Source organism: Caretta caretta, chromosome 4 (genome assembly GCF_965140235.1).
Source record: "Caretta caretta isolate rCarCar2 chromosome 4, rCarCar1.hap1, whole genome shotgun sequence".
Classification (NCBI taxonomy): Eukaryota; Metazoa; Chordata; order Testudines; family Cheloniidae; genus Caretta; species Caretta caretta.
In genome coordinates this window covers 133,334,592-133,354,993 of record NC_134209.1, presented here as the reverse complement: position 1 = coordinate 133,354,993, position 20,402 = coordinate 133,334,592, and the positions used below count along the sequence as shown (strand labels likewise).

Sequence of the window (20,402 nt, the reverse complement as noted above, 5' to 3'; positions counted from 1 at the left end):
AAATATAATTGGAAGTGAGACCAGTAATTATTCCATTCTGTCAATTAGGCAACCAGTAACCAAGAACACATTTAGACATTACCGAGTACTAGGCAAAGGAGGATTTGGAGAGGTGAGTACTGTGAGATCTCTACTTGTGTTTGCAACTCCTTGAACACGGGGAAAAGGTGACTTACACTCTTCGTTCCTTGAATAAATAACAGATTTGATTAGATCATTTGTAATTTGTCAATTTACCAAACCGAACAGGCAGCATTTTTACTTTTAAACACTTGCACCTAACAAGACAGTTGGTTTGTGTAGCAATTCTTTTTTCATGGTTATTACAAAAAACCCCCCAAAAAACAAACAACCCAGTGTGTCCACCCATGAAACAGTTTAATTGATTCTCCTGTATTTTACTTGTCCTCTGGCTCCAGAGGGGGTTTAGAAAAGAGAAAACTGTTTTTGTTCCAGTATTAAAATCTGATACATCTGACATATCTTTCCTCTTTCCATTAGGTATGTGCTTGCCAAGTGCGGGCAACAGGAAAAATGTATGCTTGTAAAAAGCTAGAAAAAAAGAGAATAAAGAAGAGAAAAGGAGAATCGATGGCATTAAATGAAAAAAGAATTTTAGAAAAAGTGAATAGTAGATTTGTAGTAAGTATATATTTCTGGCCTTGTGAAATATACAAGTTTGTCTCTCATAGGCCTGACTATATTCATATCTCTTCCAGTGGCAGCTGGTCAGCAATACTCTTCCATAATTAAAATCAGCTCAACTGTGCTTAATAGTTCAGTTACACAATTATCTTTGCAATGTTACCCTGTACATTTTAGGTCTGCGTGGGATGTATGTGTTATTTCTGGCCTATCAGTTTTGTCTAGTCTACAGCCACGGTGCTTTGTCTTATGTTAATGTATATAATTCTGGTAAATTTCTCCCTATTTAAAAGAGGGCCAGACTGTGATCTGAATGAGGAATGTGATCCTAGTTTTGCTGCAGCCAATGGTTGCTAATATGGCCACTCAATTTAGTAATGTTCTCCTTAGTCTTATTGCTCCACACCTCTCCCCAAATCTATACTTGCTTCTTCTGAATCCTACTGCTATTCCTGAGCAACTTGGGAGGTTAGACCTTTATTTTGACTTTCATTGGAATCATGGTTTCCATTCTATCAGTTTTTTCCCCAACAAAAATACACAACTTTTAACTTCTTAAGACTTTTGAATGCTGTGGGTGAATAGTATGGTAAGTGGATGAATACTGAGAGGTCATAATGGAGAGCTGCAGAGTTCAACCATAGACTGCATGGGAACCAGGAGGTCAATGACAACACAGTGGTAGTACAATATACTATACTAATGAGAACTATAATTCCCCGAAGGTCTATAAGATCACCTATTTAAGTTTTTAAATGTATATATTTGTTTCTTATATCTGTAGCTATTTCAATCACATTCATCACTATAATGCCATATACATGCTAAGAGAATTATGAAAAGTAGCTGCTCTACAGCAGTTTCGATGTCAGAAAGTTCTCACTGCCTATGCAATACAGTTGAAAGGGAGGTAAATTGAAAAGCTGTGTTGGGTATAAATTAAAAAGTATGAGTGCTGATGGTTTTTAACTCAACATCATTTCCATGTCTCAACTCTTTCACCATGACATTTCCCAATAAATTATGATCAACTCACAGCCCTGATCACTAAATAACAGATGTGATGGCCTAAAATACAAGGAATACATATGCTAAGAAAACTGTTTTTCCAGCTAGGATCATCTATCTTTATTAGTGAATTGCTATTATTTAAAGATTAGCTATCGGTAAATGTCTCGTTAAAATCCATTAATAGATGTATTTTGTTTTATGTTTCAGAGAGAGTTGTAAAGTGCTTGAGCTTCTAAGTTTTTGCTTTTATAGATTCTGCATAGGAGAAGATAAACTTTATTCTAAACAAACATAGAATTCTGGTAGCTTAGAGAAGGGAAACCAGGCTGGCCAAAGAAATCTCATTAGCATCTTAAGCCATGCGTAAATAGATTCCTGTATAAAGGATAATATTTTTCCGCCTGTGAAGACAAGGCTCACAATCCACAATCATTTTCCCGCAAGTATAAGTTATAAGGCTGCACTGGATATTAAAACTGAAACTTTATTTGATCTTGCTACATCCACCTATACCGTAACACTCTTCCCTGTATGAAAGTTTTAAAATGCTAATGTGACTTTAATTCATATAATCCTAGGACTGGAAGGGATCTCAAGAGGTCATCTAGTCCAGTCCCCTGCACTCATGGCAGGACTAAGTATTCTCTAGATCATCCCTGAGAGATGTTTGTCTAACCTGTTCTCAAAAATCTCCAATGATGGAGATTCCACAACCTCCCTGGGCAATTTATTCCAGTGCTCAGCCACACTGACAGTTAAGAAGTTTTTCCTAATGTCCAACCTAAACCTTCCTTGCTGCAATTTAAGCTCATTGCTTCTTGTCCTATCCTCAGCAGTTAAGAAGAATGATTTTTCTCCTTCTTCCTTGTAACAACCTTTTATGTACTTGAAAACCTTTTATCATGTACCCTCTCAGTCTTCTCTTTTCCAGACTAAACAAACCCAACTGGATACAGTACTCCAGTTGGGGCCTAATCAGTGCAGAGTAAAGCAGAAGAATTACTTTTCGTGTCTTGTTTACAACACTCCTGCTAATACATCCCAGAATGATTGCTTTTTTTGCAATAGTGTTACACTGTTGACCCATATTTAGCTTGTGGTCCACTATGACCCCCAGATCCCTTTCCGCAGTACTCCTTCCTACACAATCATTTCTTATTTTGTATGTGTGCAATTGATTGTTCCTTCCTAAATGGAGTATTTTGCATTTGTCCTTATTGAATTTCATCCTATTTACTTCAGACCATTTCGTCCAGATCATTTTGAATTATAATCCTATCCTCCAAAGCACTTGCAACTCCTCCCTCCCAACTTGGTATTGTCCGCAAACTTTCAGTGTACTCTCTGTGCCATCTTCTAAATCATTGATGAAGATATTCAACAGAACTGGACTCAGAATTGATCCCTGTGGGACCCCACTCATTATGCCCTTCCAGCATGACTGTGAACCACTGATAACTACTCTTTGGGAACAGTTTTCCAACCAGTTATGCACCCACCTTATAGTAGCTCCATCTAGGTTGCATTTCCCTAGTTTGTTTCTGAGAAGGTCATGGGAGACGGTATCGACTGCTTCTCCCTGCCCCCATCCACAAGGTTTGTTACCCTGTCAAAGAAAGGTGTCGGGTTGGTTTCATCCTCTTCCCACCTGATTTTTGTTTATAGGTTGGAAGAGGAAAACAAGCTTTCCTGCTTCATCATCTCTCAGTTGGTTACTTGACTTCAAAGGAAATAGTACAAATGAAGAAAACATTCTCTCTGCACCTACTAGCTAAACTGAAACCAAAAATAATTAAGGCAAAAGCTTTTGTACACAACAGAAACTGAAAGAACTTGCATTTGGAAAAGTGTAAATATCCAGATTCACTTCCATTGTAAAGACTGAAAATAATACAAATACTTACTTAATGCAGGCTGAGTTGACCTCAGAAGTTAGAGGTTTTCTCTGATGTGTATAACTAAAGAAGGGTTCATTAATGCAGTATATTTTTTTATTTGAATACATTATATTAAGTTTAGACCTTAACAGAGATTGTCATTTCAAATATAATTTTAAACAGGTAAATATTACAATTTTAAACAGGTTTAAAACAGTATTTTAGTGAATTGACTATTTTTTATTTTTATATTTTAAACAGGTAATTAATAGTAGTTTAGTGAATTGACTGTTTCTGATCACAATGATCTGATCACAATGGGCCAGCTTTCAAAGGTATTTAGGTGCCTAAAAACCTAGCTGCGTAGTGGGCTTTTCAAAAGTGCCTAAACTGGGGGAGGTGCCTAACTACTATTGAAATCAATGGACATTAGGCACGTAATCTGTTCAGAGACTTTTGAAGATTTCATCAGGTACTTAAATATCTCTTTGAAAATTTGACCACATATCCATCAAGTTTTTAGAAGTAATAGATTAATGCAGTATATTTTTTTTATTTGAATACATTATATTAAGTTTAGACCTTAACAGAGATTGTCATTTCAAATATAATTTTAAACAGGTTTATTTTTTAAAAAGAAATTAATTTCATTTTAAACAAATCCAATTTTCAAATTAAAAAATATTTTTTATCTACTCTGATTATGTCCAGTCTGGTCTCAACACTTTTTAAAAACTATGTTGGCAAACTGGAAAAAAAAAATTAAAAAGCAGCCTTAAAATGAGAGATTAAAGAAGCTCAATCAGTTTAGTTTATCCAATAAAAGGTTTTAAAGGTAATTTGATCACATTTTAAAAGTATCTACATGGGGAAAAAAATTGCTCTTTAATTTAGTAGACCAGGTATAATATAATGGCTGGAAACCTGAAGCTAGACAACTTCAGACTAGAAATAAGGTGCACATTTTTAAGTGAGCATAATTTACTGTTAGAACAATTTACCTGGGGATGTGATAGATTATCCATCTTTTGACAAGAATAAATATGTCTTTCAAAAATATATGCTTTTGCTCAAACAGATGTTATTGGATTTGATACAAGAATCACAGGAAAAATTCTATGGTGTTTTTTATGCCGGAGAGTAAATTAGATAATGTTCCCTCTGCCTTTAATCTATTAATATTGACTCTCTTTCCATTCTGTGACCAATGCTAATCTCATCTGTTCATAGTAATGAGCATTTAGCTACCTATAAAAGCTAAAATGTTCAAGTCCTTTAAAATGAAGGCCAGTTAACTTTAAAGACTAACTCATGCATCATAGAATTTGTCAATATAGAATCCTGAAAAATTGATAAGGGTAGCCACCATTCTGTCTGTCTCTGAGAAATAAAATATGTAATATTGAATCTCCCTCTCATGGGATTTATACGTGAAAGAATTAGAGGGTAGTTCCAACTTCATTTCACTTGGGAGTTGCATTTGTCTAGTGGGAATAGCAGAGCACCGTAAAGACCTGTCTACATTGCAGATATAAGGTTATAAGATGACTGACTCTGCATTTGACTTTTGCCCTTATTTGACACACTATTTCTAATATGTGGTTGTATCACATGTCAACTCTACTTACAGTCAGGGCTAGAATGGGATTATCAGGCTGCAACTTGGTTCTAACCTAGTTTATCTGTTGCATAGATATATCAGCCTAACCATCTGTACGTCTGTTAGCCAGTCACCTTATTGCCCAGGTTTTTGTGTAGGAAGACATCTCAAAGTGTTTCGCACATGAAGCAAATAAAATCTTCTGACTTGCTGCACCTTGAGGAACTAAGGAATAGCTGAGTTTCCCAAACATGCACTAACATCAACACATATAGCACATGGGCAGGATGAGGAATATGAATGAGACACAGTTTTGATAGGAAAATTGCCACTGCACGTGTACATTGAATAGGATCCAGTTTAAAACTGCCTTCTGCATTTTTAAATATTTCCACAGACTTGCTTCACACACAGGCTATGTCTAGGCTAGAGATTTTACTGCAAGTTAATCAACTGCCAGTTATCTCTAATTTGTAAATGCTAATCAAGACCCACTGAATTCTAGGGTAAGCCACAATGTTCTGTTTACTGGAACAAATATTTGTGGTGTCAAGTCATTTAATTGCCAGTTAACTTGAGTACCAGCCTCAGCAAGAATTCTAGTCTAGAAATAGCCACAGGGTGTGTCTCTAGTTTTACCTCTTTTTCGCACAATCTTGCCATAGATACTAGGCTTCCTTCTTCAGTTCTGTGGTCTGGAACAACGTCCCTATATTTCTTCATCTCATCAACTTTTTATCTCTGGAAAGATCTCTGAAAGCACATAATCTCTTCTTGTTTGTGGCTCTTAAGGTCTGTCTACACTGCAATTAGACACGTGCAGCTGGCCTGTGCCAGTTGACTCAGGCTTGCAGGGCTCGGGCCACAGGGCTGTTTCATTGTAGCGTAGACTTCCGGGTTCAGGTTGGAGCCCAGGCTCTAGGACTCTCCCACCTTGCAGGGTCCTTGAGTGTTTGAACCTGGAAGTCTACACTGCAATGAAACAGCCTTGCAGCACAAGCCCCATGAGCCTGAGTCAGCTGGCACAGGCCAGCTGCGGGTTTTTAATTGCAGTGTAGACATACCTTAAGTGTCTGGCTTTATATTGGCTTTATAACTGAGTGTTTCACTTTTATTTACCATACTGTCCACACCTCACTTCTTGGACAATGTATGATGTGTGTTTCTGTTTGTACTGAATTTAAGCAAACATTTTGAGATGTATTTTGTATGCAGGATGCTATACAGACTCCTGTGGCAGTTCTGATGTAGCTTTTTTCCACTTTTTGTATTTTTATTTCATTTGTCTCCTCCTCCCCCTATGACTTTTTCACTTCTCTGTCTGCCCTGCTGGTGCCTCATTCTGGATACTGTGCCTCCAGCTAACCAATGAAAGGAGATACTATGCTTGACTTCGTGCAGCTCTTCATTTCACGGTTAAAGGGTGCTGTTATCAAGAAAGGAAATTACTACTCTAGCCACTAGAGTAAGGGACTTGAAGTTGGGCATTCTGGGTTATATACCTTGGTCTGTCATTGACTCTGTCAGACTTGGGGCAATTTACAGCTCTCTGTGTTTCTCTAAGTCTCACTTTTTAGAAACAGTGATTACTCATTTCTGAGTGTACATGGAAAGGTATTCTGTGTGCAAGTTATTATCTTCATCCATGTGGACTGAAAACTGAAGAGCACTGTCAATAAGAGATCCAGTGTCTGGGTGGTGTTTCAGGGGGCATAAGCCATTCTCCTGTACAAGTTTTTATCATACTGTCAGGTTTCAGAGTAACAGCCGTGTTAGTCTGTATTGGTCTTGGCTGATGATCAGCTTGGATTCTTTTGCCCCAAAATTAACAATGGTGATTGTTTGGGGTTTTTCCCATATTCTCTGGAAAATTAAAATAGCTGGTTGTCCAAAACATAACATTGGCAGAGTTAACCTATTGCCTAATTGGTTGATTATAAAAGTACTATCTACTGACTGAATTAGAAAGAAGGGATGAAATTGGGGGTCATGAATGAACCAACAAGTATTTTTTGTCTTTAGGTTAGTTTATCCTACACCTATGAGACTAAAGATGCCCTTTGTTTAGTATTAACCATTATGAATGGAGGGGATTTGAAGTTTCACATTTACAACATGGGAAATCCTGGCTTTGATGAAGAAAGGGCTGTTTTCTATGCTGCAGAGCTGTGCTGCGGCTTGGAGGACTTACACAGAGAGAGAATTGTTTACAGGTAAGTGTTAACTGCAATAATGTATGCCTTGAAACTTGTCAACTCTGCATGTTTGCATATAGGATTAAATTGACTTTTCTTGCTTCAAAGCTGTTAAGTTATTTTGTATACCTATTTCTGTGTGCTAATGATCTAGTAGTTCCATTGAATTGTGCATTATTTTTTTTTCTGACTGTGGTGGGAATTGGAATTGGAAATTCTGTTTCCTAATCCCTCTTCTGTTAAAATTCTTATCCAAAAAGTCTGTATACATTTAAAATAAGCATCAATCCATGGTTGACTATTATAAAATAATGGAAGAATTCTCCCTGGAAAATGATGCGTGTCAGGGACATAGCAATATTCAGATGTAGAGAGAGGAGATCCCTGCAAGTACAAATTCAGTGGTGGGGAATGCTGTACAACTGGGGAATGCCACTTACCATGGCACCCATCTGAAATATCTCTTATATAATTCCTAGGCCAGGCTCTGTCTCACACAAAACATTGTTTTTATTAAATTAACTGAACCATCAAGATGTGCACCTAGCATAACTGAATAACCATGTGACTTTATTGCTATGATCTGTGTCTGTCATTAACCTCTGCTGTACTTCAGATGTGCTGCAATGAATGAGGATAAACTCAATTGTAAACACTTTGGATCAAGGCTCTTACTTCTTTATTTGTTCTGTAAAGCACCTAGTATAAGCTGGGATTGTGAATGTGTGCATAAAATTATAAAAAAGGGGGATCTTTTCCTCATAGATAAAGTGTTGGGAAAGGGGAAGACACTGAGACATGCAAAGGTCAAATGACTTGCAAAGGTCAAATACCCAAGGTATTACAGGAAGTCAGTGGCAGAGTCAGAGATAAAATCCAGGTCTTTCAGACTTGTGGCTTCACTACAAAATCATCCTTCTTCCCTTAATATTACTTTTAATTTGAAAGTACTTCAACTTATTTTCTTTAATAGTATATAACTATTGAGGTTTCTTCCATACTGGGTTAGTTTATCCTAACAACGAGTAGGCTTTTCTACTGTCTATATCTATACTAGTGTGTTTCTCAGTTAATTAAGCAGTAGTCTGTCAATTATTCATAAACAGCATTTGAATCCTTTTCCTTTTTTAAATGGTTTGAGTGAAAAGAGCATTTATGGAAGTGGATGACAATTGCAATAGCTTTCATTAGATGCTGAGCAAGTTTTAAATTAAATGGTAATAAGTCACCAGGACCAAATGGTATTCTCTGAAGAGTTCTGAAGGAACTCATGCATGTAATTGAACTACTAACTGTGGTACGTACCCTCTTATTAAATCAGCTTTGTGTACCAGATGACTGGCGGGTAACTAATGCAACACTGATTTTTTTAAAAAGGTTTGAGATGCAATCCTGGCAGTTACAGGCTAGTAAGCCTAACTTCATTGCCAGACAAACTGGTTGAAATGATCATAATGAACAGAATTATCAGACACATATTAACATGATATTTTGGGAAAGAGGCATGTAAAGAGAAATTATGCCTCACAAGTTCACGAGAATTCTTTCAGGGTATCGGTAAACATGCGAACAAGGTGATCCAGTTGATATAGTGTAATTGGAGTTTCAGAAAGCCTTTGACAAGGTCCCACATCAAAGGCTCTTAAGCAAAATAAGTAATCATGGCTAATAGGAAAGGTTCTCTCATGGATCAGTAACTGATTAAAAGATAGGGTTAAAACAAATATTTGGTTAAAGTGAAGGAATAAATGGTCAGTTTTCGCAATGGAGATTGGTAAATAGCGGGATCCCCCAAGGATCTGTACTGGAACCAGGGCAGATCAACATATTCATAAATGATCTGAAAAAGGGGGTAAACAGTGAAGTAGCAAATATGCAGATGATACCAAATTACTCAAGATAGTTCACTCCAAAGCTGACCAAAGGGTTACCCAGTTTTGTGAGATCCCTTTGTAACTGGGCAACAAAATGGCAGATGAAATTCAGTGTTGATAAATACAAAGTAATTCACATTGGAAAACATAATCCCAACTATACATACAAGGTGGTGGGGTCTAAATTATGTTACTGCTCAAGAAAGAGATCTTGGAGTCATTGTGGATAGCTCTCTGAAAACATCTGCTCTATGTGCTGCAGCAGTCAAAAAAGCTAACAGAATGTTAGGAACCATTAGGAAAGGGATAGATAATAAGACTGAAAATATCATAATGCCACTATATAAATCCATGGTATACCCATACCTTGAATACTGCATGCCGTTCTGATCACCTCATCTCAAAAAAGATATGTTAGAAATGGAAAAAGTACAGAGAATGGCAACAAAAATTATTAGGAGTATGGAACAACTTCCCTATGAGGAGAGATTAAGAAGTTGTGGACTGTTTAGTTTAGAAAAGAGATGATTAAGGGGGATATGGTAGAGGTCCATAAAATCATGAGTGATGTGGAGAAAGTGAATAACATAACACAAGAACCGGGGTCACCTAATAAAATTAATAGACAGCAGGTTTAAAAAAACAAAATGAAGTACTTCACACAACGCTCAGGCAACTTGTGGAACTCATTGCTGGGGATGTTGTGAAGGCCAAAAGTATAACAGGGTGGAAAAAGAATGACATGTTCATGAAAGATATTAGCTATTGGCCAAGATGGTCAGGGATGCAACCCCATGCTCTGGGTGTCCCAAAATCTTTGACTGCTAGAATCTGGGACAGAAGGACAGGGATCACTCTATAAATTTCCCTATTTTGTTCATTCCCTCTGAAACTTTTGTTACTGGCCACTGTCAGAAGGGAGGATACTAAGCTAGATGAACTAATGGTTTGACCCAGTAAGGCCATTGTTATGTTCTTTTCTACCCAAATCTGCAGATACATATTAATCCTAATCTACAGCACCCGGAGTCATAGATCGGGCACTGTTAATTGTGTGAAATTGTCTAGTGGTTTCTGAGATGACCATAAGAAGCGAGCTAGGTTGAGACTGCGAGACTCATTTCTGAAGTGCTGCCACCTCAACAGGGCCTGTGGCTGGATCCTTTAACTCAGGGTTAAATAAAAAGCTGTGATGAGTGTTTGAACCTAGTTTGTTAAATATTAACATAACCTGAAAGAGATTGAGCCTTACCTGCTTGTTGGATCCCTGTTTGTTATTTTCTGTTAAAAATTCTACAATCTTGTATGTTCTTGCTTGAGTCTGAGCCCTCTACTTCCTTATGCAATATAATAAATGATGATAGAAATTGATGAAATAAGTGCTTCTTAGAGACATCAGTCTTGCAAAACTGTCTGATGTTTAACAACAATCTCATTCCTGTGCAGTACCTTCAGAATATCACTGCAAATAACTCAGGATAAAGTTATGTCCCAGTCAGAAACCAAAACTGTTCTTATTGCTTTCTGCATTTCTTCATATGTAAGAGAACCAATGAGCAGAGATAAGTACACATCCATATATTGGATAATTTGCACACATTCAGGAAAACTACTTACGTTCAGTCCTAATACTTATACTATCTATGCAGCACAGTGTAAGACTTGGTAAAGCAGTGTAAATGGTCAACAAAGTAGGCATTTGGAAATAAGGTCTGACATTCAGTGATCCCTGTGGAATAAAACTAGAAAATATCTGGATGATATTATGACTGCAATGTGGACTCTATCAAATCTCTCTCCCCTTCTTCAATATAAAATGGTCAGTTTCATCTAAAGCAGAAAGAGGTTTGTTGTTTTGATATACTGTACCTGTCAGGGAAGAAGCTACCCCTAAAAAATGTTAATTGATTAGTGTTTTCAAATGCTTTTCTTTATAGAATCAGGAATATAGTAATTGTAAAATCTGATTATAGAAATCATGTAGAAAATATAATCCGTTTCCACAGCTATGTTCAGAACATAGGTCACTTGCATTTTGTGGTGATTAAAAGCCTGTGTTTAATTCTTGAGCTTTCTGATTTCTTAATAGGAATCTATCTATGTGGAAATGGTAAAGCCTAAAACGTAAGGCAGTCAGTTTGAAGAAATTTATACAGATAATTTGACTTCCTCCACACAAGATTTGGTGGAAAAATCCATAATCCTCTTCATGTAACTTGACTTGGTTTTCAGTTGAGTCCAGTTTGTTTTTTACAAATTCGTTTTCTTCTCCAACTGCAATAATTAACATGCTCTACCTCTCTACACTTTCCTCCAGCACAGAAGGTCCTCTATTGCTGTTAGCTTTTAAAATAATATCTGAGAGTAGATCGGGGTGGGCAAACTTTTTGGGCCGAGGGCCACATCTGGGTGGGGAAATTGTATGCAGGGCTGGGGCAGGGGGTTGGGGTGTGGGAGGGAGTGCGGGATGTGGGAGGGGGTGCAGTGTGCAGGAATGAGCTTAGGGCAAGGGATTGGGGCAGAGAAGGGGTGTGGGGTGTATGAGGATGCTCGGAGAAGGGGGTTGGGGTGCAGGAGGGGGCTCAGCAGGGGCACAGGAGAGGTGTGGACTGTGGGAGGGAACTCAGGGCAGGGGGTTGGGGTGCAGGAGGGGTGTGGGGTACAACGGGGCTCAGGGCAGGGAGTTGGGGTGCAGGGTGCGGTGGAACTCAGAGCAGGGGGTGCAGGGTGTGGCAGGGGGCTCAGGGCAGGGAGTTGGGGTGCAGGAGGGGTGCGAGGTGCAGGGAGTTGGGGGGCAGGGTGCACTTAAAATCTTCTGCTTACATTGATTATTATACACTAAGACATCTGTAGTCCAATTTCATAAAATCTATTTATCTTTCTTAATGCTTTTTCTGCCTTAAAGATGCCACAACTCTTCACAAACCATGATCCTGACCCTGAAAGAAACAGAGTGCCCTCAACTGCCATGGATTTAATTGGTAGTTCAGGATGCTCAGCACATTGTAGAATTGGACCATTTAATTCATAAATATTTTACTTCACTCATTTGTCATCTAGAATTGTGCTGACCATCTGAGAGAGCTTGAATCTTCTTGTGCATTGCCACTCTCTACATGTGAGTAATCCCTGATATGAATCAAATTGAAATCAGTAGCATTACCTTGTTTAGGCATACATACCTACACTGAAAAAAATCATCCTCTTTTTAGATAGTGGACTGTGCCCACTTTATTTCAATAACCTATCACAAGAATTTTCCAGTGGTGACTTGTACTTGGTTGGGACGGGAGGAATGTTCATCAATAAATTTATGAAACAGTGCGCTCCTCCTTTAGCTACATGGAAAGCATTCTGGAGGCCATTAACTGTTAACTTCAGCTCCATTCTTAACACACAATAAAACTGCAACATTTTTCACTTCAAAAGCTTTTCAAGAACTGATCTTGAAAACTGGAACAAGATCAAGATTGTAATCTCTTTGGAACAGGGATTGTCATTTTGTTCTGTGTTCATACAGTGCCTAGCACAATGGGGCCTGATCCATGACTGGGACTCCTAGGCAGTCAGATAAGACGAATAATAATAATGTTATGTTGTAGTCCAGATTGGTTTTACTGCTGTTTATCTAGTATAATTATCTAAAGCCTGACTTTCCAGAGCTCGCAAACTCTTGTAGCTTCTATTCACTTTAAATGGAGTTCAGTGAGGGTGCTCAACACTCTTAAAATTGAGTTTCTCAGTGCAGATGGGCCCGTAGTGTGCAATGGAAGAAAACTGAACTGATCTTAACACATTTTGCTTAACCAGAATTGCTCTTAGACCTATACAGCAACTTGCAGTGCCAAAATTCATTGTTGTATGTCCAGAATCAATGTCTACACACCTCTGGGAATGATTTTATCTTCAATTGCTAATGCAATTCCTTCAGGAGGAGCTGAAAGCATTGTGGTATTCTGTTCGTTTCTTAGTCTCTAAAGTAGCAGGATTAACTTGAACCCATATAATTTTCTTTATTAGGACACCTTGCTCATCACCAATGACAGAGTGAAACTTTTTGACTGAAAGTCATGGGTTTTTTTGTTTTGTTTTTGGCAAAAAAAAAAAAATGCAGATTCACTAACACTGAAACACAGCAAATTTCAATTTATTTTATTCAATTTCCAAATAACTTTATATTTTAAAATAAAATGTTAAATGGTCAAAATTACCATACACACTGTAACAAGAGTGATCAGGTCAGGTGAGCTATGACCAGCGGGAGGGAAGGGGAGGGGCAGGGAACCTCACTACAAAAGGTTTTTTCTCCCTCCGCTCTCCTGCTGGTAATAGCTAACCTTACCTGATCATTCTTGTTACAGTGTGTATGGTAACACCCATTGTTTCATGTTCTCTATGTATATAAAATCTCCCCACTGTATTTTCCACTACATGCATCCGATGAAGTGAGCTGTAGCTCACGAAAGCTTATGCTCAAGATAAATTTGTTAGTCACTCTAAGGTGCCACAAGTACTCCTTTTCTTTCTTTAGAGAGTGATAGTAATATTGTTGTCAAGCTACAGGGGCCCATTGTGTTTTAAAGGATAGCCCAGAGTTGGGAGGAGGGCACTACCTGCATTGGGAATGAGCCTGCTTGGTGGCAGCTGTGAGACTCTCTGCATAGCATATCACCATAAGCTGTTGGCACGTAAAAGCAAGCTAACAGCCAAGATAAGCAGTCGTGAAGCTGTTCTGACATCTCCTGACTAGATAAGGGTGACCAGATTTTTTCCAAGAAAAAAGCTGTACTTATGAAAGAAAGGATTACAACTTGCTTCCCTTTCTCTCCTACAGTCCTGTTCCTGGTTCAGTGTAGTAGGGTTACGAGCATCTTTGAAATAGGATTATGTGCCTGGGAAGGAGGGGGAGAGAGAGCTTTTGTAAACAAGACCAGGAAACTGCACTAGCCCTCAAAGAGTCCAGGATTTCAAGAGGATCTGTCTGTCATGCTCATGGAAGAGGAAGGAAACATGGCAGTATGTGGCCAGCCTGTTGGTAGCTGGTCCCTGCACTTGATAACCTAGTGTCCAGCCTTGCTGGCTAACAACTCCTGCAGCTGCTCAGAGTCTTCACGGGGTTACAAAAACTGGGACAGAACACTGCTTTGAAAAAACATACATGCACAGGTCCTGAAAACAAGGACATTCCTGGTTTTCCAGGACATGGGATCACTCTGTACACTTATCACAGCAAAGGAGGACTGAAAACTGCTTTTAGTGATGCTTATATCTTTACCATGTTTCTCATGCTAGTTCTGTCCTTTGCATATCACTAAATCACTGAAATGTGCCCCAATTAAGCAGGAATATTAACAATATTCTGTACTTACAGCACCTTTCATCCAGGGATTTTAATTCACTTATCCAACATTAAGGTGCAGCTGGGTTTTTGTGTAGTCTTTGTGATGGTTTGGGTTTTTATACGTGTGCTTCCATGTAGAACATAATGGCCACAGAACCAGCCCTTGTGTAATTTCTAGTATTTATTTTTTTAAAATCCAGTTTTACTTCTATGCCTCTTACGATCTTCTCACATTTCCCTGGCTGCAGAAAAAAGTCCAGTCATGAGGTCTCCATTCCCAATATTAAAGTTGCCTGCTGCGGCCCTGATCCTATATTGTGGTCCATTCAAGTGAAGTGTTACTTACTCAGGGATCACAATGCAGGATTGGGGCCTGTGTTTCCAGCAAGGATGGTGACTGTTGCCACGGCATAAAAAAAAAAAAGCTGCTGTCTCAAATAAGAGCAGCCCAAGAAGAAAAAGCACCATCGGCTCCAAAGTCCAATATCTCATAAACCACCAGGCCTGGAAACTCATCTTAGGCACCATTCAACAGCTGGATTGTAGCTCCAGTATTTCTTGAGCTAATGGCTGTCAAAATCATGCCAGAAATTAATTACTATCCCCATTAAACAACAGTCATTGCTATTAAGTATGGTTAGGTTTTCATCAGTTCCCTGGGAGTTGTCCCAATTAGGCAGAGAGTACTGTGTTTGTAGTATCATAGTGTAAACTATGGCATGTAAATTCTAAACAGATTCGAATTCTTAAAGGAGATTAGGTTTTTCAGCCTAAAATTTATGCAGTCTTTAAAAAATATTCTTAACTTTCTCTATGTGAAACAGAAATGCCTTCCAAATCACTACCTTCTGACCACCATTATCTTTGTAGTCTCTTAAATCTGTGGTTTTCAACCCTTTTTTTTCATTTGTTGACCCCTAAAAAAATTCCAAACCGAGGACCTCTTTGGAAATTCAACCAGTGGTGCATGGGCCCCGACCACAGAAGTCTTAGGGTTAAAACTGATTGAACCAAATGTAATTATAAATGTTGCATGTGCTAGGCATGGCATTTGACACAGTGTGAGAAAAGGCACTAAACTGTGAGCTTCTATGGTAACGACAACACTTCTAGATTTTGACCGGTAGGTGGGGGTATTCATATACTTTTGATTGATCAGAAAAATTGAATGTCTTTTGTGGAATTTGAAACTTTATTTTCATCGTTACCTTTCATGGATCCCTTAGACATCGTCTGTGGAACCCCAGGTGTCCAAGGACCACAGGTTCAAAATCATGGTTTTAAATCACATTGTTTTAATCCTTTGCCATGTGTTTGTTTTTAATCTTCATTTACTTAGAGAAAAATATTGCACTGACTACACTGATTTGTTGATCTCGTAAATAATCTTCATCTATCTGATCTCACTGATTATATACTCAGTAAAACTTGAACATGAGCAAATGTACATCACCATTATTCTAAGAATAATGAAATGAAGATGTACTGCCGAGAAATGGGTTAATTTGTGAATATGAATCTTGAAGTGTTACCAGATTTAATTTGATCTAAATTGTTCAATGCATCATCTTCTTTTATTCAGAATTGTCCTTATTTATTACAATTATTACAATTTATTAAAAATTTGTGCTGTTGATATGGTTTTAGATATTATCTCTTAATGAGAATTATACCTATATTAAGTTTTCTGTTTTAGTGTGTGTGTTGTCTTTATGCTATGAAAAGTGGAATCAATTTACAACATAACTTAACATTGTCATAAATATAAAGGGAAGGGTAACTACCTTGCTGTATACAGTGCTATAAAATCCCTCCTGGCCAGAGGCAACATCCTGTTACCTGTAAAGGGTTAAGAAGCTCAGCTAACCTGGCTGGCGCCTGACCCAAAGGACCAATAAGGGAACAAAATACTTTCAAATCTTGGGGTGGGGGGGAGAAGGCTTTTGTTTTGTGCTCTTTGTTTACGTGGTTGTTCTCTTGGGACTGAGAGAGGCCAGACAGAAATCCATCTTCTCCAACCCATCCTAATCCAAGTCTCCAATATTGCAACCAGTATAGGTAAGACAGGCAAGGCGGATTAGTTTATCTGTTGTTTTATGTGAATTTTCCCTGTGTTAAGAGGGAGGTTTATTCCTGTTTTCTGTAACTTTAAGGTTTTGCCCAGAGGGGGATCCTCTGTGTTTTGAATCTGAATACCCTGTAAAGTATTTTCCATCCCGATTTTACAGAAATGATTTTTACCATTTTTTTAAAAAAATAAAATCCTTCTTTTAAGAACCTGACTGATTTTTCTATTGTTCCAAGATGCAGGAGTTTGGGCCTCTGATGATTTTGTAACAAATTGGTTAGGATATTATTCTCAAGCCTCTCCAGGAAAGGGGGTGTGTAGGGCTTGGGGGGGATATTCTGGGAGGAAGATATCTCCAAGTGGTCTCTTCCCCGTTCTTTGTTTAAAACGCTTGGTGGTGGCAGCATACAGTTCAAGGACAAGGCAAAATTTGTACCTTGGGGAAGTTTTTAACCTAAGCTGGTAAGAATAAGCTTAGGGGGTCTTTCATGCGGGTCCCCACATCTGTACCCTAAAGTTCAGAGTGGGGAAGGAACCCTGTCAAACATTTTATGCGTCTTTATAAATCTCTTTTTTTTAATTGGGAAGATCTTTACATATGGTTTATCAATGGTATTTAAGGCAAGTGCAAAACATACTATGGTTAAGTACAGAATTGCAACACAAAATAGAATTCTTTGCTATTTTGTATACTCAGTAGGGATGTCGATTAATCTCCGTTAACTCACGCGATTAACTGAAAAAAATGAATCATGATTAATCACAGTTTTAATTGCATTGTTAAACAATAGAATACCAATTGAAATTTATTAAATATTTGTGGATGTTTTTCTACATTTTCAAATATATTGATTTCAATTACAACACAGAATACAAAGTGTACAGTGCTCACTTTATATTCTTATTTTTTATTACAAATATTTGCACTGTAAAAATAAACAGTATTTTTCAATTCACTTCATACAAGTACTGTAGTGCAATCTCTTTATCGTGAAAGTGCAACTTACAAATATAGATTTTGTTTTTGTTCCATAAGTGCACTCAGAAAGAAAACCATGCAAAACTTTAGACCCTACAAGTCCACTCAGTCCTGCTTGTTTAGCCAATTGCTAAGACAAGCAAGTTTGTTTATATTTACGGGAGATAATGCTGCCAACTTCTTATTTGCAGTGTCACCAGAAAGTGACAACAGGTGTGCATATGGGACTTTTGTAGCCGGCATTGCAAGGTATTTTTACATGCCAGTTATGCTAAACATTCGTATGCCCCTTCATGCTTTGGCCACCATTCCAGAGGACAGGCTTCCATGCTGATGACGCTCATTAAACAAATAATGCGTTAATTAAATTGGTGACTGAACTCCTTGGGGGAGAATTGTATGTCTCCAGCTCTATTTTATGCGCATTCTGCCATATATTTCATGTCATAGTAGTCTCAGAGGATGACTCTGCACATGTTGTTCATTTTAAGAACACTTTCACTGCAGATTTGACATAACACAAAGAAGGTATCAATGTAAGATTTCTAAAGATAGCTACAGCCCATGACCCAAGGTTTAAGAATCTGAAGTGCCTTCCAAAATCTGAGAGGGATGAGGTGTGGATCATGCATTCAGAAGTCTTAAAAGAGCAACACTCTGATGCAGAAACTAAAGACCCCGAACCACCAAAAAAGAAAATCAACCTTCTGCTGGTGGCATCTGACTCAGGTGATGAAAATGAACATGCATCGGTCTGCACTGCTTTGGATTGTTATCGAGCAGAACCCATCATCAGCATGGACACATGTCCTCTGGAATCATAGTTGAAGCATGAAGGGACATATGAATCGCCAGCTACAACAGTGCTATGAGAACACGTGTTCTCACTTTCAGGTGACATTGTGAACAAGAAGCGGGCAGCATTATCTCCTGCAAATGTAAACAAACTTGTTTGTCTGAGCGATTAGCTGAACAAAAAATAGGGCAGAGTGGACTTTGTTTTATTTTTGAATGCAGTTATTTTTTTGTCCATAATTCTACATTTTTAAGTTCAACTTTCATGATAAAGAGATTGTACTACAGTACTTGTATTAGGTGAATTGAAAAATACTATCTCTTTTGTTTTTTACAGTGCAAATATTTGTAATCAAAATAAATATAAAGTGAGCACTGTACACTTTGTATTCTGTTATAATTGAAATCAGTATATTTGAAAATGTAGAAAACACCCAAAATATTTAAATAAATGGTATTTTATTATGTTTAACAGCGCGATTAATCACAATTAATTTTTTTAATTGCTTGACATCCCTAATACTCAGTATTCTATGTTCTTAATTTAACAAACTGAAGTACATTTAATGCAAAACTTGCTAATACGTTCCGCAGAAAAAATCCTTCAGACATTTGTGTTAAGTAGAAAGTGAATGCAGATAAATCCAACATAACGGGAGTCATTGAGTAGGCTTTTGAAGTTGTATTTTGTCAATTTCCTCATTCTGTGTAATAGGCAGGAATCGGGGTTCTGATGATTGTCATCATCATCATGTGCTCAGACATATTCTTTGGAATCTCTTCCTCCACCAATGAAATTCAGACACCTTGAATAGCAACTACTTAACATTATAAAGCCACACTTCAGAACAGTAGTAGGACACAAACACACAGCTAACCCAGAAACTGCAAAGGGAGTTGAGGGGTATGTCTACACTGCAATTAGACACCGATAGCTGGAATTATTTTAAGCTCAGTACCAATGTGGACACAAGAACAAATGGATATAAACTGGCCACTAGGAAATTTAGACTAGAAATTAGACGAAGGTTTTTAACCATCAGAGGAGTGAAGTTTTGGAATAGCCTTCCAAGGGAAGCAGTGGGGGAAAAAGATCTATCTGGCTTCAAGATTAAACTCGATAAGTTTATGGAGGAGATGGTATGATAGGGTAACATGGTTTTGGTAATTAAATATTCATAAATAGCCCATCACAGGCCATTGGGCCTATTAGATGGGGTGAGATCCAAGTTACCCAGGAAAGAATTTTCTGTAGTATCTGGCTGATGAATCTTGCCCATATGCTCAGGGTTTAGCTGATCGCCATATTTGGGGTTGGGAAGGAATTTTCCTCAAGGGCAGATTGGAAGAGGCCCTGGAGGTTTTTCGCCTTCCTCTGTAGCATGGGGCACAGGTCACTTGCTGGAGGATTCTCAGCTCCTTGAAGTCTTTTAACTACGATTTTGAGGACTTCAATAGCACAGATATAGGTGTGAGGTTTTTTTTGTAGGAGTGGTGGGTGAAATTCTGTGGCCTGCGTTGTGCAGGAGGTCAGACTAGATGATCATAATGGTCCCTTCTGACCTAAATATGAATCTATAAGAATGCTGTTTACAACAAATGTATTTTTAAAATGGTAGTAGCTGTCATGTATCTGATACCAATATAGGTAGAGAGATCTCTTGACTAGGGCTGGTTGAAAACTTTCCTTTCTACCTATATTGGGATCAGATTCAAGTTAAAAAAAATTAATGTAGCTGAAAACCCAATGTTTCATTGCAAATCAGCTACATTAAATTTTTTCCTGAAGAGTATCTGCTTTCCAAAGAAAAGTCAACTTTTCTGTCAAAACACTGAACACCAGGGTTTTGCCTAAAGTGTGTGTGTGTGTGTGTTGATGTGTTTAGATTTTCCTCCATCCCCCCGAAGTCAACATTTTCCAGGGAAATTTTGTTTTGGATTCATCATAGTCTTCTGCAGGGAGGGAAGGGATCAGTTTCTGACAATTTCTACTGTTAAGCTTCGTAATCTATAGTTC

The 20,402-nt window shown here is 38.0% G+C and overlaps 1 protein-coding gene and 1 long non-coding RNA gene across 6 annotated transcripts in view; one reads left to right on the top strand and one right to left on the bottom strand.

Moving 5' to 3' along the window:
• The window catches only part of LOC125636233 (uncharacterized), a 57,593-nt gene that overhangs the window by 16,210 nt on the left and 20,981 nt on the right, over positions 1-20,402 (bottom strand). For all 4 annotated transcript variants that reach the window (XR_007356517.2, XR_012668211.1, XR_012668212.1 and 1 more), the window contains 2 exons: positions 3,156-3,262; positions 83-187 (listed from right to left, as the gene is read on the bottom strand). This is a non-coding gene — a long non-coding RNA (uncharacterized LOC125636233). The remainder of the gene's footprint in view (positions 1-82; positions 188-3,155; positions 3,263-20,402) is intronic.
• The window catches only part of GRK4 (G protein-coupled receptor kinase 4), an 80,049-nt gene that overhangs the window by 43,367 nt on the left and 16,280 nt on the right, over positions 1-20,402 (top strand). For both annotated transcript variants that reach the window (XM_048849073.2, XM_048849072.2), the window contains exons 7-9: positions 49-112; positions 502-642; positions 7,156-7,346. In XM_048849073.2, the coding sequence (XP_048705030.1) occupies positions 49-112; positions 502-642; positions 7,156-7,346 (396 nt within the window). The remainder of the gene's footprint in view (positions 1-48; positions 113-501; positions 643-7,155; positions 7,347-20,402) is intronic.